This window comes from Blennius ocellaris (assembly GCF_963422515.1).
Source record: "Blennius ocellaris genome assembly, chromosome: 16".
In the NCBI taxonomy this organism is placed as follows: domain Eukaryota; kingdom Metazoa; phylum Chordata; class Actinopteri; order Blenniiformes; family Blenniidae; genus Blennius; species Blennius ocellaris.
This window is the reverse complement of record NC_137665.1, coordinates 11,986,086-12,004,302: the sequence shown is the minus strand read 5'-3', so window position 1 is coordinate 12,004,302 and position 18,217 is coordinate 11,986,086. Positions and strand designations below refer to the sequence as shown.

Here is an 18,217-nt window from a genome sequence, read left to right as displayed (position 1 = left end):
GCCATGCTACGTTTCACCAGCGAGGGAACTTGTACATTCCAAGTATGACGGATGTGAGAGGTGTAATAGTTTCTTGTTAGTATTTTAAGAACAGGCTCAAGGAGCACCTTATTAATTTAGCATTGAATTAATTGATACATTATTTAATGTAGCCAATGTTTAAGTTCAATCTCACCTTTCAATGTGGTTGGACCTTTAGGATGGTGCTTTCGCTCCTGGTCCATCAATGCCCGGCCATTGTTAGAACTGTTAATTGATGTGGGCAGCGGGGGTTAGTCGTGGGTGGGCGAGTGGGGTTTTTGTTTGCGTGTCTTTGTATATATATGTTTTTTTTGTTACTTTTATTGCTATCATGTACAGCACTTTGTGCTACACTACACTGCGTATGAAAAAAAAAAACCCAATAGATTGTGATTAATCTATACCATTTTTCTCCCTGCTAGAACCAAAGGCAGGTGTACAGAGAGAGTCAGTCACACACCTTCACACCTACGGTCAATATAGTCACCAATTGCAAAGGAAATATGTGAACCCACACAAAGGTCCCTCAGCCCAACCCAGACTCAAAGACTTCCTTGCCTTGTGGCAAGAGCACTAACTGCTGCACCTCTGCACAGCAACGCTGTAAAAGCTGATAATAGAATGACACACACATACATGTTTTTTTTTTTGTTTGCATCTATTGCCTGTGCTCAACTTGTCGCAAAATATGTGACATAATCCAGTCTGGAAAAATCAAAAAGACAACAAAAAAAAAACAGGGCAGGTATTCGCTTTAATAGGCTGACTATGCATTTAGAGTTTGTGAAACTAACCCCAGTGATAAAATCGCCCTGATTATATTTCATCTGATCAAGTGGCTATGAATCTGATAAGCTCCCTCAGCCTTGGTACGGGCACCTATTATCGTGAATAAAAACCAATTTAGTCGACGTGTGTGGGTGTCATATGCTGCATAAGTTGTGCATTAAAATCAATTCTCCGATATCCAAATGTACATGTTAAGCGTGCCAATTTCAAGCATTGTATTCGACGGCGAAGTAAAACAGTCCGGACTTAGAATACCATGCTGCTGTAACCCCGCCATGAATGAAACATCCCATCAGTTTTCAGTATGAAAATGTTGACAGCAGATTGAAAACAAGAGTCCTTGTTTTTTGCAAACTGGGCAATTCTGCTGTAGTTTATCACTCAGATCAGAGAGACAGCTTTCCAAGACGAATGGCTGACTGAATGGATGTGGAGGAGAACAGCAGCCAGCCCTGCTATGCTGAGAAGAGATGATGGGTGTGCATGAGGGAGTAGGACCAAACTGGCAGTGGTTTATGCTGACTCTCCTACCATCCATCTACGGCAATCTGGAGCTAATCAATCTAAAGTTAGAGACAACAAGAATAGAGAATACTGTAAACCTAAACAGCGATTGTTTAGTTTTTTTGCATGACTGTGTAGTAGCACAAGTCACAGTTCAGACGTCTCGGTGGTTACTGAGAGGACTTGCAGCATTTTAACAAAATAGGCACTGACCATGCTAACAGCCGTGTAGCATCGGTTAAAAAAAAGAAGCAAAACATGAATATGTACCAACACAAACACCTTCCATTTGTTTCCTATTAATGTCTTTATTAACATGTATATGCACGGCTTGCAAATAAATACTTTAATTTGCCAATTACTAGTCATCGCGGTGATTAAAGCAAGTTTATTGCTCATGTTCACACGAATAGCCTCTCAAGACATTATAGGCCACCATCAAAAGAGACCTTGAGCTAAAGTAAAATGACTTGTGACAGTTTCTTTGGAAACTTTTGGTGTTTTATTGTTGGTAATTCATTTAAGGGTAATTTCTGTGAAACTTCAATTCATTTGGATGCTAAAGCTGCCCTGCTCTCACCCCACAAGCATCAAGCCTCATTTTCATCTAAATAAGAATCGATCTTTCCTGCTGTGCACCATCCTCCCTTACTCACAACTCTCACGGTCACAACCTCACTTGTCTTTTCTTGGCTGGTCCCTGTGCTCTACAGTCACTCCCCTGAATACAATTGCAAGGAAGATTCCCCACGCTGTGTGTGGGGTGGATCATCACTGCGCAGCAGATAAAGTCATTCACTCGCACGTTCTTGTTTTGCAAATTCTCATTTCATCACATCTGCGGGGAAACAAATTAAGAATGAGCATTAACGAACGGGTCCAGGAGATAGGGGTGATAGTGAACACCGCTCTGACTGACTGGTACAATGTCAAAGCTTCGTTCTGCATCAGTGACCAAGCCAAACGCGAGAGATGGGGGTGACTCACGATGGGGGAGGGGCCTCCTCCCGAATGGTCAGGGGACACTGATGAAGTGAAGTAGATGCCGCACCAAAAGGAGAGTAGATGTGACTGAGGATGAGCATATAAAACACACCGTGCATAACGTGAAAACTGAGGGCAAAATTCAAGACCCGAGCTGCAACAGAACTTGTGCCAAGTGAATTCATAGAGGAACATTTCTGCAAAGGTTTACTAATACGTTTGGTTTTCACAAAAAAAAAAATATGCATTTTGAGTTAAGTCTTATTGTGATTGTAAACAACCACATCTCAATCACTTAATATGTCACCCAAATGCATTTTAGCACTTTGCCTTTTATTAAGATTAAAAAAATTTTAATAAAAAAAAAAATTAGTCTTGATCTCTAAACTAAACAGTTTCTACAAATGTTCTTCTGTATTGTTTTTCAAAAGGAGTTCATAGTTAGTTTGCATAATGCTATATAATTTTCCTCACAGACTCGTCTTAACAGTTTGCTGTACAGGTGAGAATAAGCTTTAGGGTCGCAGGAACTACAATCAACAAAGGACGTCGACGTTATGCACAGCCAGCCACTGCCACCTGCTGGCCACATTTATACATTACCTAAATTAACTGTTTGGCCACTTCTGCAAACCAAATGACACAAGAAACATAAAACTAAAAGTTTACTTGGTGAGAAAACATTAAAAAAAAAGAAAAGAAAAAAAAAAAAGGTAAAATGACAAATTGTAAGACAACAGCGTGTTCAGTTTGAGGAAAGACTTCCTATGCAGTTGTGGAAGGTAATGGCGCTCTCATGAGACTCCCGAGGATGTCGGATGAAAGATCCTGGAACCCTGCCCCTGCCGCTGTTAGAAAACAGTAAGCAAATTATAAAGTTAATTAGTTTCACCACATGTTAAAATATCCAAAAACACTCACTTGAAAATATGAAAAAGGGAAGGGTTAGGGTTAGTCATTACCCAATTGGCTGCTGGTCTTTTTCACCAACGACTGCGAGTGCTCCTTGATGGACTGAAGCTTCTGAACCATCTTGCACTGAGTGTCCATCTGCAGACAAAGAAAATCATCTCTCATTACAAGAACACTCACAAGATGAAAATAAGCCCAGCAAGTTGATGCAGAAGTTTCCCTGGGTCTTCATATTTGCCCTATAAAATCTTAATGAGAAAATATAATGAAGGCCTGTCTCACATTATGCAGTAAACTTTATGCTTCCCACATCAATTAAAAAGTGATGCACTCACATTTTCACTTTTCTGCGAGAACCAGAATTATCTTTTGCAGCCATTTATGCTACCGTAGTTGTTCTGTTGGATCAGAGCACATAGACCAACCTAAGCTCCTTGTGTGCATCAATGAGCCTTTAGATGCTGATGACCCCCATAATTTCACCTGTTCACAAGTGCCATGATAAATGAGCGAACTCATTTTTATTCCATTCACCCGCCAGGATTCCAAATATATAAATATTTTACAAATGAAAAGTTTTCTCGATTTTAGCTGTTGAAATACAATTGTGAACTTCAAACGTACAATCATTTCCATTGCGTGAAGCACGGGTTGTTGTCGATGAAGGAGGAGGCGGTAGTCAGGTTTACGGTGTATAAAATCATACTGTGAAGACCGGGCCAAAGACGTGGAATCGAGGGTAATGCCGCTCTCCTTGCCCTGCTGTGCCTTCCTGCATAGAGCACAAACACGGTTAAAAACACTGACACACCAAGATGCAGAAGCTTTTTCCACAAGGAGAGCACACCTTTCCAATTCCTCGGCTTTACTGCGGTGTTTCTTCAGCAGGGTCTCCCAGGACTCACTTTCATTCTGGAGCCTAAGAAACACAACACGCGTTGAGAGAATTACTGTCATTGGGTGTGGCCAAACCATCTTTGTATGAAGTAACTTTTATCAATACTTCGTCCAGGCGTGATAAGAAACATATTTAAATCAAAATAAGATGAAGAAACTACACCTGTTGATGGCATTTTGGACATTTTCCATGGCTTTTAGTACTGCGGGGTCACTGGAACTGAAGGTAAGCAAATACAGTATACTCCATCAGATTGTGGGAACAAACAGTGTAACAGTATAACACACTACATGTAATGATTGCAGGGATGAGATGTCTATATTACCTCACTGCCCTTGACGGGAGCCGGTATTTTTCACTGTGAAGGTTTTTGGCGAGATAACCCCACTCCTTCTGTACGGTCTCAACTACAGAAAAACAAAGGGGGGAATGCAGATATAGAAATAGGTTCAAGTGCACATTCCTATAGCATTTAGGTAAATAATCAAACAAATGTACAAAGAGGGCTCATACCTTGTCTATTAAAAGACTCCAACGAGATGTTTGCCACTGATGGAAGTGAACTTTGGGTTCTTTCCAGTGCCAGCTATAGACAAAGCAGACATGATCAGATGGAAACAAGACGCTATGATATTTGCACTATACTCATGTTTCAAGTAAAGTGCATATTGAGGGAATATTTAGTGATTCTTTAGGATTTCTGGATATTCTGGGGGTGTCGCATATCAAGTGAAGGGAACAATTTCAGACAGAACTTGCCTTCATTGAAGCCTCCATCAACTTCTCGATCCTTTCTTCCACTGGCAAGGATGTAGGGATGTTCTTGGACAAAGCTGTGACCGGTCGATTCGAGTTAGAGAAAAACGACGGTACTGATTTGAATTAGGCCTAATAAATCCGATCTCTTGCCTTGGTATGGGTTGGGGAGGGCCGGGAGAGAGCGTCGGGTCAGGGTGGCTCTCCTCCATGATTTCCTCCGGCCAGCAGTGGGACTGAAAGTCGTGTTATCCGTCTCCACAGCCGGTTGGTCCGTCTCTGCCTGCTCCCCAGCCTCTGGTGGCGGTGTTGTTGTGTGAGACAGGGGGTCGAGATGGGGGGACTTCCTGGAGGGGGCTGAACCGGGGCTCGTGGACGAGCATCTTTTCGAGGACTTTTTCACAGAGTTGTCCTTTAGGTACAAAATCAAATGACATTAAACCATTAAGAAGGCAGTACGACCCAATTATTTATTTTTTTCAATAAATAAAAAGCCATACCTCACTCTGGGTATCGGCACCTTGGGTATCGACACCTGCACAACTGCAAAAATACAAATGTCACTTCAAACACTACGAGCTCAAGAAGTTACTAAGGTGTGGTAAGCACAACTGACGAAATAATAAATGGACTTTTAGCGAAACGCTCACTGTCGTATCAGTTCTGAAAATACTCCATTGCGTTCTCCTAACGCGTTTCGATCATTTTACTCGGAGGTGATGTTTAAAGACAACAAACATACCCATCTTGTACTTCTCCCGTCCCTCTTTCCGCCATTTTTGTTTCAAATGTTTCCTCACAGCGCGCGCCCAACAATCCAAATCCCACCCGGAACTGAGCATCATGGGAAATGTAGTATCGAATAACAGAGGGCCGCAGAGGACATGACCTTCTTTATGAGTCCTGCTTTGCTCGAAGCATGAACAGTAATTCTTTCAATGTTCGTGTTTTGGAAAATTAAATAACTTAGATTTTCTATGGTTGAAACTTGATATAGTTTAATGTGCTCCCAGGTGGCGTCAAATTAAAATGTAACCCCAGTTAATGCTGCACAAGCCCGGTTTGCAAATACACATGACCTATAACCACCCGCGGTGCCAGTTTTGTAGAAATAGCAGGACAGATAATACCTTAAATAAGACCCACAATGTAACAAGGAAATGACAGAGATGCAGAGAGGTGGCTTTGGTGATATTTGAATCCTCTCTTCCAGCTCCAATCCTGCTGGATCAAGTAAAGAAAATGTCCCAAACCCAGTACATCAAAAGGTCAACCTCCAACCCAGATCATCTTTGTACACACCTGTTGAATTAATGATATTCAGCTGAAGATTTTCTAAGTAGCATTTATTTTCTTAGTAACATTTATTATACCTTTTCCCAGCTACAGGTCTTTTGTTTGTCTGTCTTCCCAGGCAGATCTGGATGAAATATTCATCTTAATTAGTTCAGAATTAGTGAAACGTCATCATTCATCGATTCACCTTTGAAAGGTAAAGTTGTCAAAGACTTACCCAAGTTCTTGTAAGGAAAAACAGACTGAATATTTCAGTGCATGTCATTTTGATCGTCATCCCAACATTTTCCTGTTTTGCATCATCATGCCAGCAGTACATTTAGATAGAAGTCCTAAAAAAAACAAACCCTAATATAATCTAATTCAATAAGAAAGGACATGATAGTTGTAATAAAGTCCTTCATTTTAATTTTAAACGGGGAAAAAAAAACTTGAGACCATCGTGAGACGGGTTAGTTTTACCCTACAGATGTGTTGTTGCAATAGTTAGGTCGTCTTGAAAGATCACCATTTGTTTGGGAAGTTTTACCATAAATTACACTTCAAAGTAAAATAAATAATATCAATCTTCTCCGCGTTTTTTTTTTTAAGCTATAAAATTGGCATAGGGAAATGTCAGGATTATATTATATATGTTTAGCCTCGACAGTGGAGGAACTTGTAAATCAGTTACTTTCAATTAATTTCAACAAGTCAGAATCAGAAATATCTATTGTACTCATCTATCAAAATTAAATGTTTCTGGTTTAATAGTGCTGGTACAGTTGTCTAGAGCGGTGGTTCCCAACCCTTTCCCTTTTTTTTAGACCACCTGGATAGCTTCCAAGAAAGGCTGTAGATGCTATGATTTCTGATTTACCAAAGCATTACAGTAGAGCCAAACACCGACTGACACAGCAAACCTCATAGCATACAAAAGACGCTTTCAATATAAAAGCAATGGGGAGTCTGCAGGTCTGGTTTCTGTGCATTATTGTGGATTTGTTGCTTCGTAAAAACCCAAATCTGAGCATCTTCAGAACAGACCTTCCCTGACCTCGATCACTGCCAGTGCAAAAAAAATAAAATAAAGGTTCGATTCTGGGCCGAGATCCATCACTGCGGAAGTTACATGTTTGTTTGTGCATAACTGTGTTTAATCCAGGGACCCCTGCTTTCCCTACAACTGAGTGTCACGAGTGTAACATTAACCGTTTACTCTATGAATCACCAGTTAACGGGCTGTGGTGCTCCCTGCCCTTTATATGATGTCAGCTGGGTTCAGCCCCATGTGACCCTAAGATAAAGCTGATATAGAAGTTTAATATAGATGAATAGATTTCAAACAATTCTCTTGGTACAGCTTTCAAGTGCCAATGCACTACAGGTTCTGCCTCAACTGTTCAGAGACGAAGAGGTTGTTCTAATCTGTTCATCCATATCAAAAGTGTGTTTGAACGCGGTTAACAAAGAAAAACCAAAGCCAAATAGGAAACGGTCATCTGTGGCAGATTAGTAGATTGGGAACAATTTATAAATAAATATGTTGACAAGCCTTCAATAGTTTTTTATCAAATTATGCCCAATTGCCAAACATCATGTCATGAGACTAAAAACTGCCGTTGGTGTCTGAAACTCACCGATTTGTGGAAACACAATGATTCGTCATCAGTTCTATCTGCTCAATCTTTCCATAGGAACTTCCCCACAAAACACTTGACAGACATCATTTGTACGTTTTAGTCTTTATAAGTCTGTTAAAGATGTTTTTCACTTTTTACAAAATCAAGAAAGGGAATAAAAAAATCCAAAACACTTTCGCAATTCTCTTGGAGAATGCCCCTTAATTGTGCCTGTATGTTTCACTCTGGCTGGCACAGTCTCTCAGTCCACTCAATACTGCTGTCTTCATGGCCATTTTGTATCAGTGGGGAGGAACAGAAGGAGGGAAGAGAAAGAAAAGTAGAAAAGAATGATGAGTTAAGAAAAAAAAAAAACCTAACAGTTTCTGAAAAGCTAGAAACAGAAGTAGTTTGGGAAGGGCAGAGCTGGACAAAGGAAGGGAAATACAGAGTATACAGTACTCCACGTCATGGCTGTCTTCAGCTGTCTCGTGTAAGTCACACCAGCTTGAATTTTCGTCCTCCTCACAGTCTTCTCTCCCTTTTCAGTTTGGTTGGTAAGGGCAGCGGTAGCTGTTGGCACTGAGTTCAAGAAGGCAGCCTGAGAGTTCCTTTGCCCAGTAGGAATTGCAGGACACGATCCACCAGCAGAGCGGCGACAAAGTCCACCACAAGGACCTGGGCAATGATTAATTTGAACTGCAAGAAAAACGACACAAAACTGGTTACCCTTTGATGTGTACTGTAAGTGTTTACTATTAGATGGGAGATAATGCCAGCCTACCTCAATTGGAATATCTACAAGAGCAAATTGTTCATTGAATTCTGGTGAGGAACCAGTAAGAAGGCCCACAATAGCGAGACCTGACAGAACGATACTCCACAATAGTGGGCGATTTTCACTAAGCGACTCCATAAAAGGGTGACCCTGTCAAGCAGAAGAAGAAGCGTTCAGGTCTGTGAAATACACAAAAATAGCAAAGGCATAATGTAAAATAAGAATTACCTTGTAATTAATGGCAAAGGTGGCCATCTGCATGGCCATTGACATTATGTACACGGTGCTGTTAATTAGACTGGGTTCAAACTCTTTATACAGGTCGGCAAACATCTCCGCTCTGCAAAAAAGAAAAGACATTTCACATTGAAAGATGTATTCATTCAATTCCATACACAATAGTGTAATCATTGTGCAGAAACTTTAGATGTAGTTTAACAATACAACATTGGTCTCCAGAATACAATAAACTCAAGTAACTACAAGTAAAACAGTTAATTTTTTGATTGGACTCAGAAAGTGTTGCGAATGTCCAGCATGTTGCCACAGTGCCTTGTAAGCCTCACATGGTCACCTCTTTTTTAATGACAATACACAGGGACAACCAAATGATAGCAAAAATCCTTGCAGTTTTTCATCAACAGCTTTAAAAGTAAGAAATAATATAAACAGAGAAGCTTCAAAGAGATCAAAAATTGCAATAACGTGATTTAATTTTTATTCTTTATGGAAACCATGAGGTGCTGCAGCATTTTAAAACAGGTCTAACATTATTTCCAATGTTTTTTTGGAGGCTGTTGATGTGTAATACACAAGAGAAACCCTATCGATACACCCAAACTCTGTGATTTACCTGGGTGGACTTCTGCTCTGGGCTTCTTTGTAAAGATACACCAGGCTGCAGAAGTGAACAGCAAATTGCAGCAACACAGTCAACACTGTGTAAAGATTGAAAATGTTTGGTAACGGCCGCTCTCGGGACAGTGTTTTCAGTGGCTGTGTGAACAGGAGAAGAAAAGGGGTAGTTATTGGCGACATGTTGAATTGGAAAAAACAAAGAAACAAAAAAACAAACATGCCAAAACAACCATTTAGAAACAGTTCCATTCTGTGGATGACAAACGTGTTGACTTCCTGCGTTCCTTTGCATTGTAAATTCTAACCTTCGATCTGGAGATGAAGAGAAAGCATCCGGCTAAGAGCAGACCCTGCAGGGTCGCTTGGAAGTCGCTGAACTTGACTCCCTCGAGGTAGAGTACAGACTGACTGTAGGCCAGCACCAGGGCATTGAGAGCGAGGATCTTGAACATCTGGAGTGTCGTCACCAGAGTGCAACGTCCTTGTTTTATCACATGGCAGACTGAAAAGAAAGTTTCAGATGTAAGAAGCAGTTTAAAAAAACGACTCTTATTAAACTTTGCCGACAGTAGAAACGTCTTCTATGCGACTCACTGCATTGTATGGATGATAGTTTTGAGGTGAAGGGGGCGGCAATGGAGGCGTCGCCCAGTTTAACGACTTGAACTTGATCCTCTTCAAGTTCCCGTAGGACTTGGTTGATCCTCTCCTGTGAGGAAAAATTGACATTTACAGAGTTGAGCACCAAACTTGTATTTCAATCACGAGTAAACCAATTTCCTTTCCCGCCTTTTAGCTATTCACGAGTAGATAAGTAGACAGAATCCTAAAAATGGGACACGCAGGCTGGGAGGGTACATCCAGGAGATAATTTAAGCAATGGGTCCTTTCAGCAAGTCACAATCGGGCACCTTTTGTGCAGCAAGCTGCTCTTCTCTCTGAGCCATCATCCGCTGTCTCGCTGCCCTGGAGCTGAGTTTGGCTCCTGAACTGACAGGTGGTAAAGGCCTGGACTCTGAAGCGGGCGCCTCCTTTTCTCTCCGTTTCCTTTTTTCGGGCAGGCGCTCCGGGGCATTGGCGAGCAGAGCGACACCTGGGGGGGAAAAAAACAACAACAACAAAATCACGATCCTTCAACGCTTTTCTCGAGTAAGGTCTTGTGTTTTCAGGAGGTAGCGGTGATGAATTTGACCTATGTGTGCATGTTTGAGAGCTCCCACGTCGTTGGTGCCATCGCCACACATCAGTGTCACGTAGCCCATCCCCTTTAGACTGGTGATGACAAACTCCTTAAATACAGCAAATTAAGAAGGAAAAGAAAAAAAAAAGTTACACAAAAATGCTACCAATCTGTCACACAAACTTGCACAGATTGCTTGTGTTTTCCAAAGTGCACATTAACAGTCCCCACAGCAATCTATGCAAGTTGGCTTCAATTACCTGTCAACCAAAATGAGTGGCATCTAAGCGAGAAGGCATCTCGCTTGGCTGGATTGTTTTTGTAAGCTTGTGAGATTACCATCTGCTGAAATGACTCTTGGTGTTATTGAAGACAAAATAACTTTTACTCCTTGGAAAAAAAAAAAGCCTTATAGCATCTCGCACTAAACAGTGATATATTTGAGACAGCTGAGATTTTCTGCAATGTACCAGAACTGTTAAAAAACCTCAATATGATTTCATAAAGCATTTTTTTTTAAGACACACTACGAGGAACTAAGATTAAAAAAAAAAGTGTGTTTCCAACACAATGTTTGAGAGAGAATCTATCCTTTAAAGCAGTAGATAAAGCAGCTGTTTGAGGACTTGCCTTTTGTTTTGGACTGACACGGGCAAAGACTTGTATGTGAGGCAAGAGAGTCTGAAGCAGGCGAGGGTCGCAGCTCAGTCTCGCCAGTCCTTCTCCTGTCACGCACAAGTCAAACTGTCGCACAAATGAAGAAACAGAAGGTGGGGGCAATGGTATGCACACGCTGCCATCAATAGATTCCCATTGCCACTGACCTGTGAAAACAAAAAGAAACTTGCATGTTAATTCTGCACCAAATGTAACGCCCGAGTGACGCAATATCGAACAATAAAATTTACCCTGCTCATGGCATGACTGTAACACAAGTGTGTGCTCTCGCTGGATGAAATGGAGCTCTCTTGCTACGTGGCAGGCTGTCAGAGGGTTATCACCTGTAATCATCACCACCTAAATGCAGAATAAATCAAAATCGTCTATCTAAAATCCATGCGGTTGCAGTACGTGTTCACATCTTTGCGCGATCGGGTTAATTTTACATGATGGGATGCTTCTTGGATTTCTCGGATAACGGCCTTGCTGTCACTCTTGAGGGGACAGGACACGACCATGAACCCGGCAAAGTGCAGGTCACACTCCAGTGCATCTCGACTCATCTCCCGGACCTTTGTGTTAAAAAAAAAAAAAAAAAAAAAAAAACATCAGCACAATTCCGACAAAAAATCTATTTTTGGACAAATCGTATCACAATTTTGAAACATATTTGTCAGAACCTGCTGATGACTGAGGTGTCCCATCTCTTTGTAGCCCAAGGCCAGGACTCGAGCGCCTTCGCGTGACATTTCCTTGTGAACTTCATCATAACTCGCAGGGCATTCTGAAAACTACAATAACAGCCCTATTATAATATGTATAGAGAGAATTTAATTAGAATACAAATCAAGGATAGTTTCATGATAACATACCATCCCTCTGAGTGTCTCTGGTGCGCCTTTAACAGTTGAGACGTAGCAGAGCTCAGTGGAGCCCATTTTCTCATATGAAGCCAGGACGGACATTCTCTTTAGCGCGCTGGCAAAGTGGAAGCGCTGGTGGATCTTAAGGCCCTGGGTTTTAATTCCATGCGCAAACACCTTTTCATCTGCTCAGAAAAGACATGCGTAAGTGAAGACACACACTTCCAAGCATCTGTTATCTAAAACACATGTACCTTAATACTGACATTACATGATTGTACGTTCAACGTGAACATACATGTTTTCAAACACACGCCAAAATATTACAGAGTACAGTAAACAAGGTCATTTTACCCATACCTTTAGTAAGTGTCCAGTCGGCAGCAGTCAGCATTGCCTTTTCAAGAGGATCTCCAACGAGCTGTCCATCATCCAGAGTGACCAGAGAGTGACAGGTCGCCACCACTCGATGCGTCTGCACTGGTATTTCAGATACAGGCATCACCTCCTTTCCCTCCCTGACATAAAAAAAAAAAAAATCAATGAATACAGTTGACATAAAGAACATGTAACTAACAGCAGCTAAATGTCACCGACACCACCACAGATAGGGATTCAACCACCGTCGTCTCCATGACAACTCACAATTCTTTATCTAATTGATAGTATGATTAAAGAAATCAAGGAAAAGCAGCGAAATGAAAAGTTGTTTCACATGGAATTAGGACACGTCGTGTAATAATCATAGTAGACTGTTATTTACCGGGCAGTTGACATTTGAAATTATATTGTAGCAGTCCTAGTAAAAAATGTTAAATTGCCTAAGCACAATATATTCAGTTTCTCCACAGACGTTTGTGGCTCACAATTTATTGCAATGCAAAATGTTACACTCGTTGGCGATGGTTACCTGAGTCCTGCTACTCCTCGTACCACCAGACTGTCACTGGTCAGCGTTCCTGTTTTGTCAAAACAGCAAACCTCCACTTTCCCAGCAAATGGTATCCTGAAAGGCTCCGTGCAGAATACATCTGAGCAGAAGCATAAAAAGACAGTCAAATGGAATGCAAAAGCTGTAATATCTAGGTTACAAAGGGAAAAAAAACGACAAAAAAATAAAACAAGACAAATTCACAAACAGACTTACATAGTTTAGCCAGTGCAATAAGAGATGTGTTGACTGCTAGAGAAAGCTCTATGGGGAGTTCTGGTGGAACCACAGAGGTGAGAATGAGTGTGCACTCCAGAAACAGCTTGTAGCGGTTCCTGCTGAGGTCCTTGGTCCCTGAAGCGGCGAGACAAAACCATAAAACACCAAGTAAACATAAGAGAGTCTATTTCTTGCACTCGCTTATAGAAGTGCATAAAGAGGATTATACTCCACTCTAATGAACTTTTCCTCACCTTCCACCCACACGTAAGCAGCTGCAGCAATGGCAAAAACCAGGAGGAAGAGGATGAAGATGAACGTCTCCAGGTTGTTTGCCGTCACTCTCTTCACACCAAAGAGAATGGTCCTTAATAGTTTACCCTAAAAAAAGCAAATTTGACAACAGATTTGTTACACTTCCAGACGTCCACATGACTTTCAAGACTTGTCAACACTGGAGTGAAACGCTTAATAAAGATGGACAGAGGAAAGTCCTCACCTGAGAGGTGTAGAATCCAGTTCTCAGTACATAAGCCACGCAGCCATTGTCTACAGCTGCACAAAAAAAAACAATTTTGCCCCTTACTTTGAAAATATGGCCAACAGACACACCGCCAGAAGTACCGACGACACATCACGAATACTGTTTGCTAATAGATAACAAGACATTAATACTTACGCTTGAGCCCAGCAGTGGCCTTTAAAGGCGGACTATGCTGAACCACTTTGGTTCCACCCGAGATGACATGGAGGCGAGAGTCTGCCTGAAGATCCAGGATTTGCTCGGGGTCCAGGTCCTCCACTGGTTCCTGCACAACCCAGATTGTCAGCACTCAGCTTTGGCTCATTATCCAATAGGAAGCTACTTGAACTCTCATGGGTGCATAATTAAGATTACAGTTACATGGGAAGATAGTCACGTGATGGCAATGGGTCAATACAACCAAACTATGGAACATTTTCTATTGTTCAAGCCTGGGACAGTGTAAATAATACACACAGGCCACTTCAGTAGGTACCCTTGCACAAGCTAAACAGATTGGTCGGGAAAAAAGGAAATAATTTCAATAATTTTGTTTGTGATCATCAGTCAGAGTGTTTGGTAACTCGAACTTGCTTATGGATTTGTTGTTTGTAATGACGTTGAACTATATTGCTTCATCCTGAGAAATCTTTCCAGTTATTTGCCCCTTTCAAATATGTCACCGAACGGCCACGGATATCGGATGACTTTCAGAAACAGAAAACATTTTGGTTTATTGCTGCTGCAAACTAAAGTCTCGAAAATTACAAATATACTTTAGTACACGGAAGCCCGGCTTCCACATTTGTTGGACTGCAACACAATATATTTTACAGGCGTGCCAGAACAAATCACTGGTTAAAGCGTACAACACATTGACTTGCAGGCAATATTGTCTCGGTCATTAACCTTCATTTGGGGCACAGATTCTCCTGTCAGCATGGCCTCATCCACAATGCACCTTCCCCTGAGCAGCAGCACATCACATGGTACCAAGTTGTCCTGGGGTGAACGTCCTGGGAAGTGAACAGTACTCCACTTAAATACAGCAGAATGAAGGTTTGTGGTGACAAGTTTTTTTTTTTTTTTTTTAAGCGGTGACTGCATACTGACCTATTGAGACAATATCTCCCGGGACAAGCTCGTCGCTAGAAATTGGTCTCCACTTTCTGTTGCGATACACCTGTGACAGAATGCACACAGCTGAATTTAGATCCACCACATGGATAGAACACCAATAAAATCATCCCAATCGTGTAATCCCATGAACTGAGAACTCGTAGCAGGACAAAGAATACAAGCTGGAAACTACCGCACACTATATTCATCCTATAACATCTCTGAATTTTCTGTTGCTGGTTCATATTTTGGACTAGTCTGGGTAATTATACCTCAACCACTGTTCATAAGTAGACCCAAATAAGTCAACTTCACAGCAGTCTGCTGTTGAGATTTGGCACAGACTGATCAGGCAACATTTTGTATTAATACAGGGTGATCAAAAGGTCCATCTGTGCATAATTGAGACACAAAATCGTTGCATTGTGAAGCAAAACGTTTTGTAATGTTTAAATGGAAAAAACAAACGAAACCTAAAGTAAAATAAAAACAAAAACTCACAAGTTGCTGAAGCCTACCTGAATCATGTACGGCTTGTTTCCCATGCGACGGATCTCAGACATATTCCTCATTTGTTGCTGAACCAAAGAGGCTTCGAAAGCCACCAGCATGAACAGGGTGAAAACGCTGTAGTACCAGTACTCATCGAGACACCAGAGCCCGACGCAAAACACCTGGCGGATGGTGCAGGGACAGTGATGTGGAATTTGTAATAACTCGCAGTATTTATAGTAAAAACCAAACTGAATTAAAAACGTGCACAAGTGCATACCTGGAAAACGAAAAAAGGAGCCGTGGCCCTCTCTTTGAAGAGCTCCAGGAAATCGGGCACCATCATCTCAGCACGATTGGTGCCGTAGCGCTTTTCTGCAGCTCGGAGCTCGGTCTCCTCCTGATAGCCACGCCAGGACTGAAAGTAGCCCATTGGGTTGTTGATGGGAAATGCAACCGGAAGGAAACATTTCTTCTCTTTGTCGTCAAAGATGTAGCAAATTTTTTGAAACTCAAAGGACAATATCTCCTCGCCGTTGTCATCCTGTGGTTCAAAATGAGAAAGACAAAAATCGTTTTAAGTTATACATCCGAGGAGTACAAGCACCATGTATTTTTCTTTATTCTCACTTCATTACTTTGAGAAAAACCAAAATGTTCCCAATATTAAGATCTTGTACGATTTCAAAAAGGGAAAAATGTGGGAAAAAAACAGAAATAAACAACTAAGATAATCAAACCTTCAGCTTTGTGGACATACATCAGCTGTGGGACATTTTTTCCAAAAGAAACAACTTCATAAACTCAGAAGTGTCCATATGTAAACTGACCTGGTCCCGTTGTAGTGCCACAAGCTCAGCAGAACCGTTGTTGGGGGTAGGCATGACCTTTGCCAGCGTAGCTTTTTTTGGGTCAGGTTCCTGGGCAAACAGGTGACAAATTCACACCCTTTGTCAGGTCAGGATTATTTATGGCACGGTTTTGAGTCACTGGAACTTTTGTCTCTTTCACCCAGAGCATGGCACAACATACACATCAATACGATTTCAGGTGGACGCTGGAAAAAAAACAACCCGATGAGCCTGATGTCAAACAAGAGATGCACCCCTTTCAAATAAGTAAAGCAATGCAGTTTATGATACAAGTCAAACCATGTACCTCACTCTATGGTCTGGTTTTTCATCATCTGCCTGTATTCTATCAGTGCAACTTCACCTAAAAAACCCACAAGGATGAGTCACACAGCTTACTTGTTAGTCTGACTAATGGGCACGGAGAAGTGAGGAACAACTCCAGCCCCTTGACTCAGATTTTAGATGATTAGAAAAATGAAAACTTTGTTTATCGTGGAGACACTCATGTTTTTAGTCACTCTTGTAAAAAAAAATTTGAGGACGACAAATAGAAATCCACCAAAATATTGATGAAACTAAATAATAACACACTTTTTTTTAAAGATAAACATTAAAACACCTATATTTATATGAATTATTTTGAAGTGGGAAGACAAAGTAGAATTTTGGTTGAATGACACAAGACACAAGACTGTGGCGTGTTCTCCCTTCAATCCATGCGTGTTTTTGCACATTCAGCCCCTGTTTCACCTGAATGGGGAAACACCGCGTGATCCCTGTGGGTGCGCGCACACTTTTGTGGTATTATCGCTAATACTCGTGTTTACCTTAGAACAGGTGAGCCAGCAGTGCGCGTGCACGGACCAATAGCCAGAAAGCGCTGTGAGGACGTGCGCGATCCCGATAGCGGCTAACGCCAGGAGGCCTGCCTCCGGATACTCCGAGGCGCCGTACACTCCTAACCACACGTAGAGCCAGCCCGGGTAGAGAACTGCCAGGAACGGGAGGACGGTGCCGTGCAGCAGCCGGGGTCTTCGCCTGTACAGTGTTACCGAGCGCACCAGCTCGTCGCCGGTACCGCTGTCATGCTGGCTGTGGTTCACAGAGAGGGCCATTTGCAGCTCACCCGGTCCCGGGATTCCGTCTGCAGCCGTACTCCCGTCTTTCTTGGCGTCGTTCATCGCACTCTTCTCACCCCTCGGGCCCCCTCGGTCATCCACCGCCACCCCGTCGTGCTGTAGCCGGTTACTAAACAATTCAACACACGGAGCGGTGCGCGAGACTACCTTCAATCGCTCCTTCTTTTCCTCACCATCGCTTCCGCCTACGTCAGCGCGCAAAGACACGTGACGCTCAATCTGGCACAACGTGATTGAACGGAATATGATCGCAACGGAATAACATTTCATCGTCCCCCACACATGGAAAATGTGTATTTAGGACAATATACAACCGACCCTACGAATAAAAAAAACTTCTATGTGAAACAGTTTTCAGAGCGGTTATGGTTTACTGTCTAAATTCAATGTAAATTGCGGCAATGTCGAGATTAGGCGTACTTCCCCTTTAATAACCCTGTCGTCATTTTAAGGGCGTGGATAAACATTGACTGGCACAGGCATGGTCCAATAAGATAAAGGAAATATTTCTCAACGGTTCCTTTAAATCCAATCAAATAGGAATGGGTGTGCGTGCTGTAGAAGTCATCCGGACATGGACCCACATGCAGTAATATTGTAGCGCTGTAACCTTCGTTTTATAACATTAAAAAAGAGCGACCAAACAGCAAAATGTAAGCAATTTAAATCATTTCTCCAACTTTGTTGTAGGTTCTACTTCAGGAGGTAGAAATAAAGACTCTTGATTTCGCGGTCGGGTTGCATGCTCAAGTGTGTACTTTACTAGATGCAAGTTACAATGCACCACACGAAAGTTATAGCAGACTTAAAGAGGTTGAAGCTGCATGCATCAAATCCACT

At 41.9% G+C, this 18,217-nt stretch overlaps 2 protein-coding genes across 2 annotated transcripts; both read right to left on the bottom strand.

Annotated features, from left to right (window-relative positions):
- Window positions 1–3,042: 3,042 nt before the first annotated feature.
- dsn1 (DSN1 component of MIS12 kinetochore complex) lies at window positions 3,043–5,610 on the bottom strand (the record flags this gene model as incomplete). The annotated part of the gene is made up of 11 exons (XM_080511961.1): window positions 3,043–3,146; window positions 3,261–3,348; window positions 3,835–3,982; window positions 4,058–4,129; window positions 4,271–4,327; window positions 4,434–4,515; window positions 4,622–4,694; window positions 4,868–4,941; window positions 5,018–5,276; window positions 5,370–5,407; window positions 5,607–5,610. 11 exons carry the CDS (start codon window positions 5,608–5,610, stop codon window positions 3,064–3,066), a joined length of 978 nt encoding a protein of 325 aa, XP_080368087.1. The 3' UTR covers window positions 3,043–3,063.
- Window positions 5,611–7,880: 2,270 nt separating this feature from the next.
- Window positions 7,881–17,540, bottom strand: atp13a1 (ATPase 13A1). Its single transcript, XM_080510915.1, has 25 exons — window positions 17,066–17,540; window positions 16,215–16,304; window positions 15,665–15,928; window positions 15,411–15,566; window positions 14,887–14,956; window positions 14,683–14,789; window positions 13,930–14,059; window positions 13,750–13,805; window positions 13,505–13,631; window positions 13,248–13,385; window positions 13,011–13,131; window positions 12,461–12,618; window positions 12,110–12,285; window positions 11,918–12,028; window positions 11,684–11,809; window positions 11,486–11,594; window positions 11,208–11,401; window positions 10,590–10,686; window positions 10,309–10,490; window positions 9,992–10,106; window positions 9,703–9,899; window positions 9,393–9,535; window positions 8,768–8,879; window positions 8,546–8,689; window positions 7,881–8,460 (listed from the first exon to the last, which is right to left on the bottom strand). The coding sequence occupies exons 1-25, from the start codon at window positions 17,417–17,419 to the stop codon at window positions 8,350–8,352; spliced, it is 3,588 nt and encodes a 1,195-aa protein (XP_080367041.1). The 5' UTR covers window positions 17,420–17,540; the 3' UTR covers window positions 7,881–8,349.
- Window positions 17,541–18,217: the final 677 nt, after the last annotated feature.